At 51.9% G+C, this 14,396-nt stretch overlaps 3 protein-coding genes across 3 annotated transcripts; all 3 read left to right on the forward strand.

Annotated features, from left to right (window-relative positions):
* Nucleotides 1–2,037: 2,037 nt before the first annotated feature.
* Nucleotides 2,038–4,157, forward strand: POX_c03914 (Major facilitator superfamily multidrug transporter mfsB; the record flags this gene model as incomplete). The annotated part of the gene is made up of 3 exons (XM_050112800.1): nt 2,038–2,134; nt 2,324–3,251; nt 3,338–4,157. 3 exons carry the CDS (start codon nt 2,038–2,040, stop codon nt 4,155–4,157), a joined length of 1,845 nt encoding a protein of 614 aa, XP_049970356.1.
* A 1,753-nt stretch (nt 4,158–5,910) lies between these two features.
* Nucleotides 5,911–9,237, forward strand: POX_c03915 (Positive regulator of purine utilization; the record flags this gene model as incomplete). Its single annotated transcript, XM_050112801.1, has 3 exons — nt 5,911–8,110; nt 8,223–8,275; nt 8,353–9,237. 3 exons carry the CDS (start codon nt 5,911–5,913, stop codon nt 9,235–9,237), a joined length of 3,138 nt encoding a protein of 1,045 aa, XP_049970357.1.
* Nucleotides 9,238–10,732: 1,495 nt separating this feature from the next.
* Nucleotides 10,733–13,769, forward strand: POX_c03916 (uncharacterized protein; the record flags this gene model as incomplete). The annotated part of the gene is made up of 4 exons (XM_050112802.1): nt 10,733–10,829; nt 10,903–11,139; nt 11,238–12,303; nt 12,368–13,769. The coding sequence occupies 4 exons, from the start codon at nt 10,733–10,735 to the stop codon at nt 13,767–13,769; spliced, it is 2,802 nt and encodes a 933-aa protein (XP_049970358.1).
* Nucleotides 13,770–14,396: the final 627 nt, after the last annotated feature.

A 14,396-nucleotide genomic window follows, 5' to 3' on the forward strand; every position in this document is an offset into this window, starting at 1 on the left:
TCCTCGGGAATCTAATTTTGTTTCAAAAAATATTAAATCAGCCGTCAGGTGAGAAAAATCAATTATTTCAAAAATGTTGACGGTCGAGGGAAGAAGAGGTAGGGGTTGGGCGCCCAAGACTTTTTTTTTCTTTGGCGCGCCATGCGTGTGGCTGCCCATAGTGATTGGCTTGCTGCGCTGAAGATCAACACATCTGGATGGGAAGGATCTTAACAACGATCAGTCGAGATAAAAGATCATTGTTGTGCATGCACCTCATCTGGTGTGCAAAAAAAATGATATGCATGTGTCTGTGGTCCTGGCTCAAAGTCATCAAGTTCATATCAGACCGACTTCTGAGTTCAAGTATTCGTGCTTAATCAAGATTTGGTAATTGCTTTGTATTTCCAGTGTGAGTCCTGTATTACCGTAATTACTCATGTAATGTGATGTACATACAGCACACTCGGCCAGGACTGACAGTAATACGGGATGTATTTTCCGATGCTTTTGCCTCCCGCCTTCTGAGATTCTTCCTTCCGTAGTTAGGCTTTGCCGCTAGGGCGATTCTTGTTTTCCGTCGCCTGTTAGGTTCAGGAAAATATTGACAGAAAAATCATTTTTCTCCTTCCTGATTGCAGTGTCCATGTGTAAGATTATGGACATATCATTTTCCCCTCCCAAGTGGCTCGACAGCTCCCTTTACAGACTTTACAAATCCTCGATCTCCTGGAATCGGCTAGCCCCGATCTGCACCGTCATAAATACTGGATTTTTTTCCGACTCACCACTTCCGCCCTGAAGGCGATGGTTTCCCTTGTGACATACCATCCGAGAACTCGGGAGAGGTTAAAGTAGGACCCATCAGATCGTGGGAAATTAAAACCCCCTAAATCAAGAAAAAAAAATACTACCCCAAAGATAAATTCCACATCTATTCGGAAACAAAAAAAGGAAGCCGAAAATCATGATTATTTCTTTGAACTCAAAACATTTCCGCCAAAAAAAAATAAAAAGAAAATGGAAATAGTCAGCTAACATCCAGAAACCCTCCAACATTTACAGGGACCCACCTGTTTTTTCTGTCTCGTTCTGACCCTATTGATGTTTGCTTGCTTGCTTGCTGTCTGCATCCTGCGGCAGCTGTACAGCTGTAACCGAAATTTCCAGGCGGTGATGCTCAGCGGTTGAATTTCTGGATTGCGTCTGGCGCCTGATCACATCGACGGACGTGAAGATGGAGCTATCCACTTTAAATGTCGACACCCGTGGGGTTGCCATATAATAGTCCTTCCTTTCTCCCGTGTTCAAACGTCTTCAGATTAAAATTTTTATTACAATTCATGTGCCTATCGCCTTGCCTCTGGAAATTTGAACACATCATTCAAATCTCCTTTCAGTCTGTCCCTGGGTTGTGTCTCCTTTTTCTATAGAGCCACTCTCCATTCCAACTATCTCTTCTTCAACTCTGACGGCCAACCCGATCATTTCACTTATTCGGCAAGAGTCCGAAATCAATTGGAAGAAATCCACGGCACATTGAACCTTGGGTTTCCTAACTCAATCTCCTCACGCTCCCTACCTAGAGGCGGCATCTATTTCATCACCCCAAGTGACTTCGTTGAACTACTGAAGTTGTGTGGTGTGACAAGTCGCCCTTGCAGAATCGCCGCATACTGCTTGGTGCTTGAGGCCCGAGGATTTTCCGCCGGATCGAAATTGCGACTGATTTCCAAACAATTGCAGGGGGAGCAATGCAGACGCTCTAAACCCCACGCCCGCTCCTTGCTCCGATATCATCAGTCTCCACCTTTACATTCCTCGCTCCCTTTGAAACCTTGACCCATCAACCTGGGGTATAAGCGACACCTGTTGGGGAGAGTCAAAAGCACGCCTCCTGGGTACTTTTTTCTTTCCTCGCACTACAGGATCCTGTTTTCCTCTCTCTTATCTCTGGATCGATAACGGGGAACTTTGATCCTCTTCCTTGACATTTTCTCGAGAATATTCCACACGCGCGTGTTGCGGCGCAAGTCCGATTTCATCTCGCCTCACAAAATGTTCCAACGACCGGCTTGTTTACAGGGTCGACGGCGACGCAATCGCGCCGTCGAGGATTGGACAGCCTTTCCCGTTCGGCAACTATTCATTTTGGGTAAGTCTCGTACTTTTCGCTCGAAGCTCTGCGAATGGGCTAAGGGTCATTGCGATGTATCCAAATATTCTCGGGATGACCATGGCCCTTGTCACTCGCTGCGTGAGAGGTATCGGGAGGGGTGGAATATGCTGCCCGAACCTGGTAGTGCATCTTTTGAGGACCTCGATTATTGACATGTAATGACAGCTCTTGTGCGAATCTGCGAGCCCATCGCGTTCATGTCGATCTTTCCATACGTGTATCGAATGGTCGAATCATTTCATGTGACCGACAATGACCAGAAAATCGCTCTCTATGCCGGTATGATCACGTCCTCCTTCACCTTCGCAGAGTTCTCTGCAGGTATGTTCTGGGGGCGGATGAGCGATCGGATCGGCCGCAAACCGGTGCTTGTCATGGGATTGGTAGGCACAGCCATCAGCATGGTCGCTTTCGGCTTTGCGCCCAATCTGGCCACCGCAATGGTTGCACGAGCTCTCGGCGGATTACTGAACGGCAACATCGGCGTTCTGCAGACGACCGTGGCAGAGATCGTGACCGTCAAGGAGCATCAGCCGCGGGCTTACTCGATCATGCCGTTCGTGTGGTGTCTGGGCTCGATCATTGGGCCAGCCATGGGGGGTGCACTTGCCCAACCGTGCGACAACTACCCACAGCTTTTCTCGCGTGACACCTTGTTCGACCGTTTCCCATTTCTGCTGCCCAATCTGGTCTGTATCGGAGTGCTGATGTGCGGAATCGTCGTCGGATTTCTGTTTTTGGAGGAAACGCACCCCGAAAAGAAACACCGTCGGGACCCTGGTCGAGAGTTGGGCAACTGGCTCGTCAACCAATGCTGGACCAGCCGCCTGCAGCTCCCCGAGGTCTCTGATGTCGAGGGCAAAGAGACCAGGTACATTGCATACAACGACACTGATGACGTTCCACCCGAGTACACGAGTGCCGAATCATCGCCCTGCCTCCGCCCTGTGAAGTTGAACGTGGGGAAGAGCATGGGCGACCATGCCGGGGTAGCCGCGTGCGATACCGACGTAGAGGGACAGAAACCGGCTGCGCCCAAGGCCTTCACGCGGCAAGTCATCTTGACCATTGTTGCGTATGGCATCCTCGCCTAGTGAGTTGGCTCCAATCATCACGGTCCTCCCGGCCATCGTTTGGTCTTCACACTGCATAGTGACTGACGTTTGTCTTCCCCCACAGCCACAGCGTTTCCTTCGATCAGCTGATGCCGGTCTTTTTGAGCACCCCCAAATCCGATGAGGCGGTGGTGTTACCCCTCAAATTTACCGGTGGTCTTGGGTTACCAACAAAGACCATCGGCTTCATGCTGGCCGTGCAAGGAGTCTACTCCATGATCGCGCAGCTGTGGCTCTTCCCATTTGTGGTCAAGCACTTTGGAACTTTGCGCACGTTCCGTTTTGTCTTGCTCGCTTGGCCGCCGCTCTACTTGGCTGTGCCTTACCTGATCCTGCTGCCCACAAAGCTTCAGATGCCTGCCGTCTACGCCGCCCTGATCAGCAAGATCACCTTCCACGTGATCGCCTTCCCCGCCATCGCCATCTTGCTGGCTAACGCGGCTCCCACATCAAAGGTACTTGGCTCCATCAACGGTGCTGCTGCCTCCACTGCCAGTCTGAGTCGCGCCTTTGGCCCCACGATCACTGGCCTGCTGCACTCCAGAGGTCTGCTGAGTGGATACTCAGTGCTGGCATGGTGGGCCTGTGGGCTGGTTTGCATCGTTGGCGCCATCCAAAGCTTCTGGATGGAAGAGTCCGCCGAGCCTGAGCGCTTCAAGACTCCTACCTCCGAGATGGACAACGAAGAGGTCAAGCAGGAGTCGCTCTCAAGCGATGCCGATTTGTATCTCGGTCGCGATTCCATCTCAGAGGAAGAGCAACGCTTACTGTCTCTCCGCTCCAGCCTTGATCATGAGTTCGATATCAACACCCTGAGCTTGACTCCAATCAATGACTTTTCGACTCCCCCTGAGACGGAGCTGGAGTCAAAAAGCTGCACTTGACAGAGGACTCGAAAACTCAGACCCATGATTATCCGACGACATGTTTCTTCTTTTGGCTTTCGCCCCCCTTTTCAAAGCCTTGACGGGGTCAACGTGTTGCCTCTTTCGTGCAACAGGCACCCCCTCTCTCACCGGCTTTATCTTCTCAGATTCCCCCATTTTTCAACCATGATACCTTTTGTACCTTTTATATCCCTCCGCTGCTTCTGTTTCTCCTGAATCTGCTTTGTTTCTAGCGAGTGACCTTAACTTGCTGTCCTGGTCCTGTCCCCACCTCCTCCACCCCTTACCCTCGAGGCGACTTGGTGATCTTTTCTTTTTGTTTTCTTTGCTCTCTCTCTCTTCAACTTCTCTTTGCTATTCCCTCCTCTTGATTAAGCGGTCTTGTTCGACCGTGTGCATGGCGTACATGATATAGAATGGATGCATCTTGGACAACCTCAGCATCTGGACATGGGGCTTCGATCTTGGAAGCCTCATTCCCCTTGGGTCCTCGGGCGGTGATCTGCGTTTCTTGGTTTTTCTTTTTCCTGTACTTGGGAGCATTGAAAGGGACTTTATTTTGACGATACTCATGCATCTGGGAGGTCATCTGTGCTACTTTGATTCCATCTTTCTGGAGCTCCTCCGCCGCCATCGAACAATTTCCTAGAGCGATAGATTTTCATCACATTGAACTTAGTGCGACCGTGTCAAAGTACATTGTGGTCCACTCAAATGATTATTTATTTTCCTCCTCGAGCTCTTACGTACAGTCCATTTATTCTCAGATTACCATATTCCACCACAACTTCAGTGCGACCTCGTTCGCGTCAACCGTGCATGCCTCGAACCGTCTGACACGTGAGACTAACGTTCGCTCAAATAGCCCCTTCGACAGTGTCCCACCTGCACTGCTTTCTGTTCAGTTCGCAACTTCCTCAATGATGCAACACATTTAGTAGCTGGATATTTCTCAAATTCACGAGCACCTGTCGCGCTTCTGTGGATCCGCCATAGGTGGCAGCTAGGTAGAGACAGCCGAATTGCTCCACTACGCAGTATCTGAAAGCTGCAGAGAGCTCGTCCGACTATCCGAGTCTTTACAGCCATGCCGCAATGAGTGCTGCTCGAAGGTCTTTGACAGCCACACACGACTGAGTGACACTCTATCCCACCCACCTTCAGATGCAGAACGATCCACGCCACGGAGTGGACTGGTCAATTCAATGCCTGAACGCCTCCAAAACCTGGGGTACCGGTAGCGCCCAGTTCCCCGTTCCCGAGGGCAACTTAAAAACTCTCTCCGTCACTGGCACTGTGCACCGACCCGAACTCCACCAGATTCCAGTGGTTGAGCAGCCGACATGACTTTTCCATCTCCTGTCGACGGCTGACAAAATTTTGAACTTGCAGCTTCACCAACGATCCGCTCAAGGACAGTGGGTACCTCACAACCCATCGGCCTTCTTCAACGCTTTCCAAGCTCGTGCATCGGGGAACATTTTGTCTCCGCCGAGTGTCTTCTCAGTGCGGAGATCGCATTCATTCCGCCTCTTACCTCAAGCAGTGCGGGCCGCTTCCTCGTTGTGTCGCAACCATCTGCAAAGCTGATGCTGTTATAATCTGAGACTCTACACGCCCCGCACAAAATCCAGGATCATGAATAGGGGATTTGGTAATCTTCAGTCGCCATTCTCGACACCGATTGCTGCAGAGTTCCACCGCGAAGAGATGATCGCAGGTCTGTGGCGCTCACACATCTTTCTTCACCATGCCTCCCGCTCCGTCCCCGCCTTCGCCCAACGCTTCCAGCAGGAAGAGAGCTCATCCAGCTTTTGAGACATCGCCAACGCAATTCAGCGATGTGAAATCCGCGCGGACGGACCCAATCGCTGCCGCCTCCATACCCTCTATCTCCCCCGCCGTCTCAACTGCACATTCCACCCTTACCACAGCCTCGACGGCCTCTTCTTCCGCCTTCCGAAATGTGTCGGCTTGCAATCGCTGCAGACTGCGCAAGAATCGTTGTGATCAGAGACTCCCCCGGTGTCAATCGTGCGAAAAGGCCGGAGTACGCTGTGTCGGATACGACCCAATCACCAAGCGAGAAATTCCCCGCAGCTACGTGCATTTCTTAGAGACGCGTGTCGCTTATCTGGAAAAACAACTGGTCGAGCACAAAATCGAGTTCAAAAAGGCTGTGGCATTCGACGAAGAAGAAGCTGTCAAGGCCGAGACTGAGGGGGTCACCGCACGGGTCGGGTCTGCATCCGACGCTCCATCTGACGGAGCAGAAAAGAGGAGATCCGACCCGACCAACACGGACGAGGGTGAGAGACATGTTGAAAAAGTCGATGAAAAGGCGAGTAACTACCCGGAAAGGAATTATAATGCAGCGGAGGAAGAAAATTGGCGCTTGCACAATCTCGTGTCGAACATAGGCATGGTTTCCGTTCAAGGAACCTCAGATCCGCGATATCTTGGCTCGGCTTCGGGTATCTCCTTTGCCAGAGTTGTATTTGCAGCTGTACGAAGCTCGCTCCCAGGAAATCTGCCAGAGCGGAATTCAATGCGCTCGAGTGAGCGATTGCCACAGACCGCGGCTGGTCCAGCTGGTGGATCCATGCGCGATTCATTTTTCGGCCTCCAAACCAAACCAATGATGAAACGTGCTCATTTCCCCGAGCGGGAGCTTGCCGAACGTCTAGTGGACCTTTACTTTGAGCATGCCAATCCTCAAATGCCAATTCTCCACCGCGGTGATTTCATGGAATTGCTGGATCGCACTTACTTGGCTGAAGAGAACAAGCGCTCTCCACGTGCTCTCTACATCCTCAACATCGTTTTCGCCATTGGTGCAGGGATCATCTTCGAAGACAGGTCCCAGTCTCAGGATGAGGAGGATGACGCAGGTCTTGGGAGGGCTTCATCCACTTCGAAAAGGCCTCGGTTGTCTCATCATCAATTTCAGCCCGAGGAATACCACGCATCCGCGATTGTGCACCTGGAATCATTCCTAGGGTCTTCGCCGAGCGAAGGATTTGGGGGGCTGGAAGAACTTCAGGCGGTCCTACTGCTGGCTAGCTTTGCTTTGCTTCGGCCCGTGGCTCCTGGCCTCTGGTACATTGTTGGTGTAGCAATGCGTTTGGCAGTTGATCTTGGGCTTCATTACGAAGATGGAGTCGGCCTCGGCAGCGTAAAAGATGGCAACAAGAATCAATCCCACGTTGAGCCAAGCGAGCGGGGACGCCGAGAATGGGTACGCGATCTACGACGCCGTCTATGGTGGTGCGTATACAGTTTTGATCGACTGGTTGCAACTTGCGTTGGACGACCCTTTGGCATCAATGACCAAGCCATCAGCACAGAATTCCCCTCGCTAGTTGACGACACATTTATCACACGATCAGGCTTTGTAAAGCCGCCGGATGGAGCGCCAACATACAAACACGTCGCATTCCATTATTTCAAGCTCCGGCTTCTTCAATCCGAGATTCATGACGTTCTCCAATACCAACAGGCTCGTGCAAGTCGCAGGCGAGCCCCTGGTCTTCCAACAGTTCTCCCCCACGATGATCTTATGAGTCCATTCCTTCAAGGATTTGATTCGTTCCGCTCATGGCGTCATGACGTACACCGTCGCCTGATAGAATGGAAGGAGACCGCTCCCACCCGTCATGAGACCGGGGTGCGCTTTTCGATCGAATTGCTGGAGTTGAATTACTGGCAAGCGATAATCTTACTTTACCAGCAAAGTTTGACCGTCCCGGCAGAGCTGGCCTCAGAGCTCACACCAGCGGACGATGTGTCGAGTCCATCTTTCTCATATCCCGACGATGGCGATGACGAGGATCACGTGTATTTGAATGTCGCGGAAGCAGGCCAGAAAGTGATTAGGATTTACCGGCAGCTGCATCGCGTGCGCTTGGTAAACTACACGTATCTTGCCACGCACCATATCTTCATGGCAGGTATGCATACGCTCGATTCCCCATTCAGCTCTCACCTTCCCAGCCTCTCCCCTTTCTTCCGATGAGCGAGAAATTTCGCTTTTCTGCCCCAAGAGCTAATCTTCTTCTCCAGGCATTTCCTTTTTGTATGCTATTTGGCATTCGCCTTTGGTCCGCAGTCGCTTGGTACGTATGATCTGAAATCCTTACACGTGTGTCCTGGTCGTTGCTGGGGTTGAAACTAATCTCTGCCTTCTTGACAGACTCTCGACGAGGTGGATTTTACTGTACTTGCAGCAACTTCTGTTCTTGGGGACCTCACTCACAAGTGCCCTCCTGCTGAAAATTGCCGCGATGCCTTTGAGCGGATGAGTAAGGCCACGGTCCGGATGAGCCTCTCAACAACAGGATTTGGGTCACAAGTCGACGTTGCCCGCATCCAAGGTGCCACTTACAATGCGAGTAATGTTTACTCGAGTCGGCGTCACTCCTGGAATTCCCGCAGTCAGAATGATCAAGGACAATCTCGACGCCCAACTTATGCGCGTGCATCCCGACCAGCACCCAAATTTGACATGAATCTGGCTGAGCTTTTCAGTGATGCAAATACGCCCCTGGCCGACAAGACGCAGTCTGAGGTCAGGACCCCTGGAAATAGCTATGCGGTTCGACCAGAGACGGCCGAGGTAGTTGCACCGGAGATGACTCGCCCAATTGCCCAGCGGACTCCTTCTATGGAGTACTTTATGAAATACGAGGGCCAAGCGTCACCACAGTTGCAGAATAATCCGCACTTTTCATATGGCAACTCTCCGCCCCAGGACGGCTCCTCGGGGACTGCCGTTCAATCCATCAGCAAGTCTCAGGATGTGCGACCTGCCGACCATGACAATAATCAGAGAGTTGGTCTAGATTTCTTGGACTTTTCAACGGGTGGCCATGAAGCTCCACCCGCCGAGCAAAATGCAAATTCGGAATACAATTTGGCCGGCATGCCGACCTTAGGTCAAAATGTAGGAATTGACCTCGGATTCGGCATGGCGATGGATTTTCAGCATGATTGGAGCGAGAACCCCAACTACGATATTCTCGATGGTTTCTTCTTTGGTGGCACGGGGGGTGGACCCCCTAGCGGCGAGGGAGGCTGAGAACCACATACTGTCTTTGTTGTCTTCCAGAGCCTGACCCCACGTCCGAACGAAAGTCTGATTTCATCAGTCTAACGTGAAAATACCCCAATCCATGCCATTCATGGCGTCGGTGCTCATCTTTGCCTAGCGCATTTCTTCCCAAGTCTCCTTTTACCCTCAAGCAAGGAGACAACCGGACGAGGGAATTGGTGACATTCCCGGCCAACTACCCCAGTCCTTTGGTTTCTTTGAGGATCCAAGTGTGGCTCGCCTCTTCACACTCATGATATTGAGGAGCGTGTTGGATTTATGGTATATTGTATTATACACAAATAAGACAGCGTGCCGATTTCTCGTGATTTTGTGTATAGGTATTTCCAGGAGCGATGATCTTCACTGATCCAGTACATAATAAGGTCCAGAGTGAAAATGGTTCATAGCTGCTCGCTTCGCACCGGCTTTCTTCAATTTTGAGAACAGTTGTATCTCAGACAACCGTATGCAGGTCCAATCAATGAATCAAGGGACGATGCAGGGATGGACGGGCAAGGAGCGAAGCGAAATGAAAGTGAATTTGGTCGCATGTGTTGCTCAGGTACAATCAGGTACAACTATACCGGCATCTAGAACACGTACCTCGCACTGAGTAGGTCAGCGAAGAGGAGAGCCTCAATGCAAAAATAATTGTAAAGTTGAGACGAGAGAAATATGTACATAGCTCATGAGGCATTCGAACCCAAAAAAGAAGATCATGCATCGTTCGTTAGTGCCTTGGGCACCAACTGAGGCTGATCCGCCCGCGCCAAAACAAACAGCTTCAATTTTCCTTTTCCAACGTGCAATGGTGCAAGGCTGTCCTCTCCACTTGGAAAGTATTGGATATCTGCGGAGCTGCCTAGACGCAGCTTGGAGCTAGCTTCGCCTCATGATTTGGCGTGATCTGCGCTCAGACCGTCCCAGACCAGCCTGACCTCTGCTACCATCAGGTGCCCAGTGCTCACGATCTTACCTATGCGCCCTTTACCCGCAATTACAGCACCCACAACCACAACGGCGAGAAGAAATCGCATAGCACCTGTGCCCAAGGATATTTTGAATCGAATCGAACTGATTGTTGACAACACTTCTGAGTGGGGCACAGAACCCTTTGTGACCACGGCTTCCTCGATCGAACATTCGCTTCGCCTGATTCCACTCAGCCCTGTCGTAACGTGGATCCCGCAGGCGACCGACTCACGCCAACGCCCTCACACCCATCTAAGCGTTCCCCTCGAGACCACGAACTCAACACTGCGACGGTCGCGAATTTACCCTCAGAAAGACATCGCATATTTCCACCCGCAGAACTTTCCCAGACCAGCGCCTTCGAGTTGTTGACCGTTGGACAAAGTAGATCGCAAAGCACTTTTTACGACCGGATATGCCTGATGTTACACACTTGAAAAGAGACATATGATAATGAGATCTGACCTGTTTCGGTGGCCTTTGAAATCACGGAAAAGACGGGATCAAGATGGTCAAAGTTGACGTTCGAAGGGACTATTACGCCGATCTAGGCCTACAGCCGAACGCGGAGGCCGAAGATATCAAGAAGCAATTTCGGAAATTAGGTGCGAATCTCGCTCGCCAAGGGCACGGTGCTCCGATGGCTCGAGTTCGATGAAGCTGATGTGATCTGCGTAGCTCTCAAATTCCACCCTGATCGAAATCAAGGCCATGAACAGGAAGTGATTGCAAAGTTTCAGGCCATTCAGGCAGCGCACGAGGTTCTGAGTGATTCTCAGCAGCGCTTGAAATATGACACAGAGCGCCTGCGTGCAGGTTATGGCAAGCTCTACGGGCCAGCCAAAACCGCCGCTCGCAAACCCCAGCCTCATTATTCCCCAAGCTACGCTTCCGCCGCTCCGCCGAAAACACAAGGTTCGAGGTTCCCTTGTTCTTCTTGCGTCCACTCTGGAGAACGCCTAGCTCCTAACTGTCTATCGATGGTCGAACTTGCAAGCTAACGCACCAAAAAGGACCAAAAGCCTCCTCTAGTAATCGACCACAGGGTCCTGCAAGCGGCCCTTCAGCTGGCGCAAATCGCTACGCCACTCACGCCCGCGCAGGTCCTCAGGAATGGCAGAAACCACAGGATCAGTCTCAGACTAGGGCGGATGCTTTTAAGGGATTTCATAACATGAGAGGGCAAAATTGGCGAGGCTTCGATCCTACATCCGGAGCAGCCCCTCGCCAACAAAACACACCTTTTGGGCATCAAAAGGCCAAATCCGCATATGAATATTTTAAGGAAAGCGCTCAGGCCAAGAACACAAGCCAAAACACTGCAAACTCGCCTCGAAAGAGGAATGGCTATGCGCCGGGAACCGCCGCTGGGGATGAACCAATGGCTGCAAGTACAAATGCCTACAAGAATACTCGAAATGAGCGGCCAAGTTCCATGTATTTCGATTCTGCCCCGCCGCCAACAGCGAAGAAGTCAACGAGGCCAGTCTCCCCAACTTGGCAACCAGAATCGGCGCGAGCGCCCTCTCCCCCTTTGGCGCAGGAGTTTGAACGCACAAGTCGCAGCTATGCCTCTGTGGGAGGCGAGAAGACTTATTTCGCAAGCCCTGGCTTGGGACGATCGTCGACTATGCGTACACCACCCACTTCGCACCGAACGTCCAATATGCGTACTGATCCGTCCGGATCTGGCCGGCAACAAAATGGGAGACATCGAAGCGCCAGCCCGAGATCCAGATCATACTCCTTTTCATCAACGTCGAGTGACCCAGACGACGATAGCACAGAGGAAGAAGTACGCCGGCCGAATGGCTTCAAACCCATGGCTGTACCCAAGAGTCGTCTTCGGCCTGGTCAAACTGCCAAGATCTTCGAGTCGATATGGAGACCTGCTGGGGCCTCCTCGTCCCAGTCTGCCGACCAAGCCCACCAGACCTCGTCATCCACGCAGGGCCGACGTGCCCCCACGTTTATTGATTTGACAGCCGACAGCGACGATTCCAAAGGCCATAACTCGGATAGCGCGGCATTTGCAAAGGGAAATAGTGCTTCCCAGCAGCCGCCGCACGTTGATCAGAGGTGTGTCCACTGAAAGTCTCTTTCCTTGTCAATCACGGATTATTAATGTGTTGTTTCTCTGCAGCTCTACCGCAAGGCGGGAGCGGATGAATTCTGCAGCATCAGCTCACCGGGATGCAGGTAGTCTTCACAAGAAATTCTCAGCTGAGGATTGGCGGGAGCATCTGCGTGAGGTTGATTTCCTCGGGGCCAAGCTGAAGGAGCCGAATGTGAATGGCAGAGATCGACCACTGAACCCTAACAGTCGTCCTCGAGCCAGCACGCGTGGCAGTCCTGTGCAGTCAGCGGCAGCGGCAGGTTTTGGCGGAAACACTCCCACCCCATCTGCGGGCGCAGGAGGGTTCGGATCACAGTCACAGCAAAATCCCACACCGTTTGCTCAGGCCAAGTTCTCGGCAGATAAGTGGTCCAGGGACCTTCACAATATCTCGTGGACGGCTGCGGAAAAATCAGGACAATCGGACAATGCGTCCCCGTCTCGTAGTCCCCAGAGAGCAACACGCACAGCCACCAAAGTCCGCAGCACTCCAAAGCCCGCTCAAGTAGCAAGTGACGCTGAGGAAGCCGCTCATACGGTCAATTTGGATGCCCTGGGTCAGAAGAACTCGCCCATTCTCGTTGATGATGAGCCAATGGATCTCGACGAAGAACTCACTCCTCCTGCGACTGGGATCCCTCCAAATGGCGTCCAAAACTCCGCTTTTCATGATCTCCCAAGGCATCATGCGCCAGCCGCGCCTCAAGGCACCGCAGAGAAGCCTCCACACCACGCTGCGCCGGAGACGATATCTCCACAGACCAACTCCCGGTCTCCTCTGTTTAATTTGGGCAATTTTGGCAATACGGCCCCTTTCACGAGCACGAACAGCAGTGGGATAGAAAACTTGGGGGACGTCTCCGCTACACTTCCGTTCGAGTCAAAAGCCAAAGCCCAACGGACCACGACGGAGGATATCCGTCCACGAGCTCTACAACTCCCTAATCCTCCCAAGAGGCCCAAGGTGCCGCAGCTGGTCCCTGCTGCCCTTGGCTCGCAAAAGTTGGTCCTTCCTCGAGATCAATGGAACTACTATGTGTCTGCAATGGGTACCTACCTGCACGAATGGAATCTCTTCAATCGTCGGATGCTACTACATTTCAACACGCGTCAAGATGCCATTGAAACAGGTCTGGCACCTGGGTGGATCAGTGCTGTTGGCGACACGACCCGTCTGAAGATCGACCACGCCGATGACGACAGTCGATCTCGTCCGAACCGACCCGGGGTCGACTCTGATCCTCTCGAGGCTGACGAGTTTCTTGTTCCCGGCAGTGGGAAAGGTGGCTTCAGCGCATATCTTCGCGGAGTTGAAGAAGATATCGCCGTGCGCAAGCATTGGGAGGTGGCCTGTGAGCTGCATCGTGAATGTATCGTGGAATTAGGCCGATTACGAGAGTGGATTCGAAATGGAGGTAAAGTGGTGTGACCATGACCCGATCGGGTCCAGGGATAAGGGCGAGCCCCGAGGGTCCTTGGTCATCAGACTTTCCCAAGAGGGAGTAGCATCTGGATATGGTTTGGCGTTCAATGTGCCTGCCATACGGATAGAGCAAATTGTCCGCTGTTGGCGTTTTGTTCTTTCTTTTTTTTTGTCATATTTTATTTGCATATGGGGGCCGAGGAGTCAATTGGGCTTAGTGAAATACCCTCTAGTTTGATTTATGCCTAGTAGACTTGGGGCTGTGAATCCTCCGACGTTGAAGTGCTTATGTACTCCACATGGACTGATTGAGATAAATGAACTTGACCGTCACACTCCTTGCCAAGTCATCTATATGTACAGTATTTTGATTTCTATTTACATGCAGGGAGCTTGGAGAACCCGAGGCACGTACACACCCACACATACGCTGACGAGGTCTCGCGCAGTGGCACGAATGACTGTTCAGCTGAGTCAGTGGTGTGGATGGGACGCATGCACGTGCAGCCTTCCATCCCACAATTTATGCCACCGCCCACCAAGTTGGACGAGTCCAGTAAGCGTGCCTGGCCTCAGGCATTCACGGGATCTGGCCCCACTATGGTAATACAAATACCAAAGCCACGTCTCGAC

Source organism: Penicillium oxalicum, chromosome III, assembly GCF_001723175.1.
Source record: "Penicillium oxalicum strain HP7-1 chromosome III, whole genome shotgun sequence".
Taxonomy (NCBI): Eukaryota; Fungi; Ascomycota; class Eurotiomycetes; order Eurotiales; family Aspergillaceae; genus Penicillium; species Penicillium oxalicum.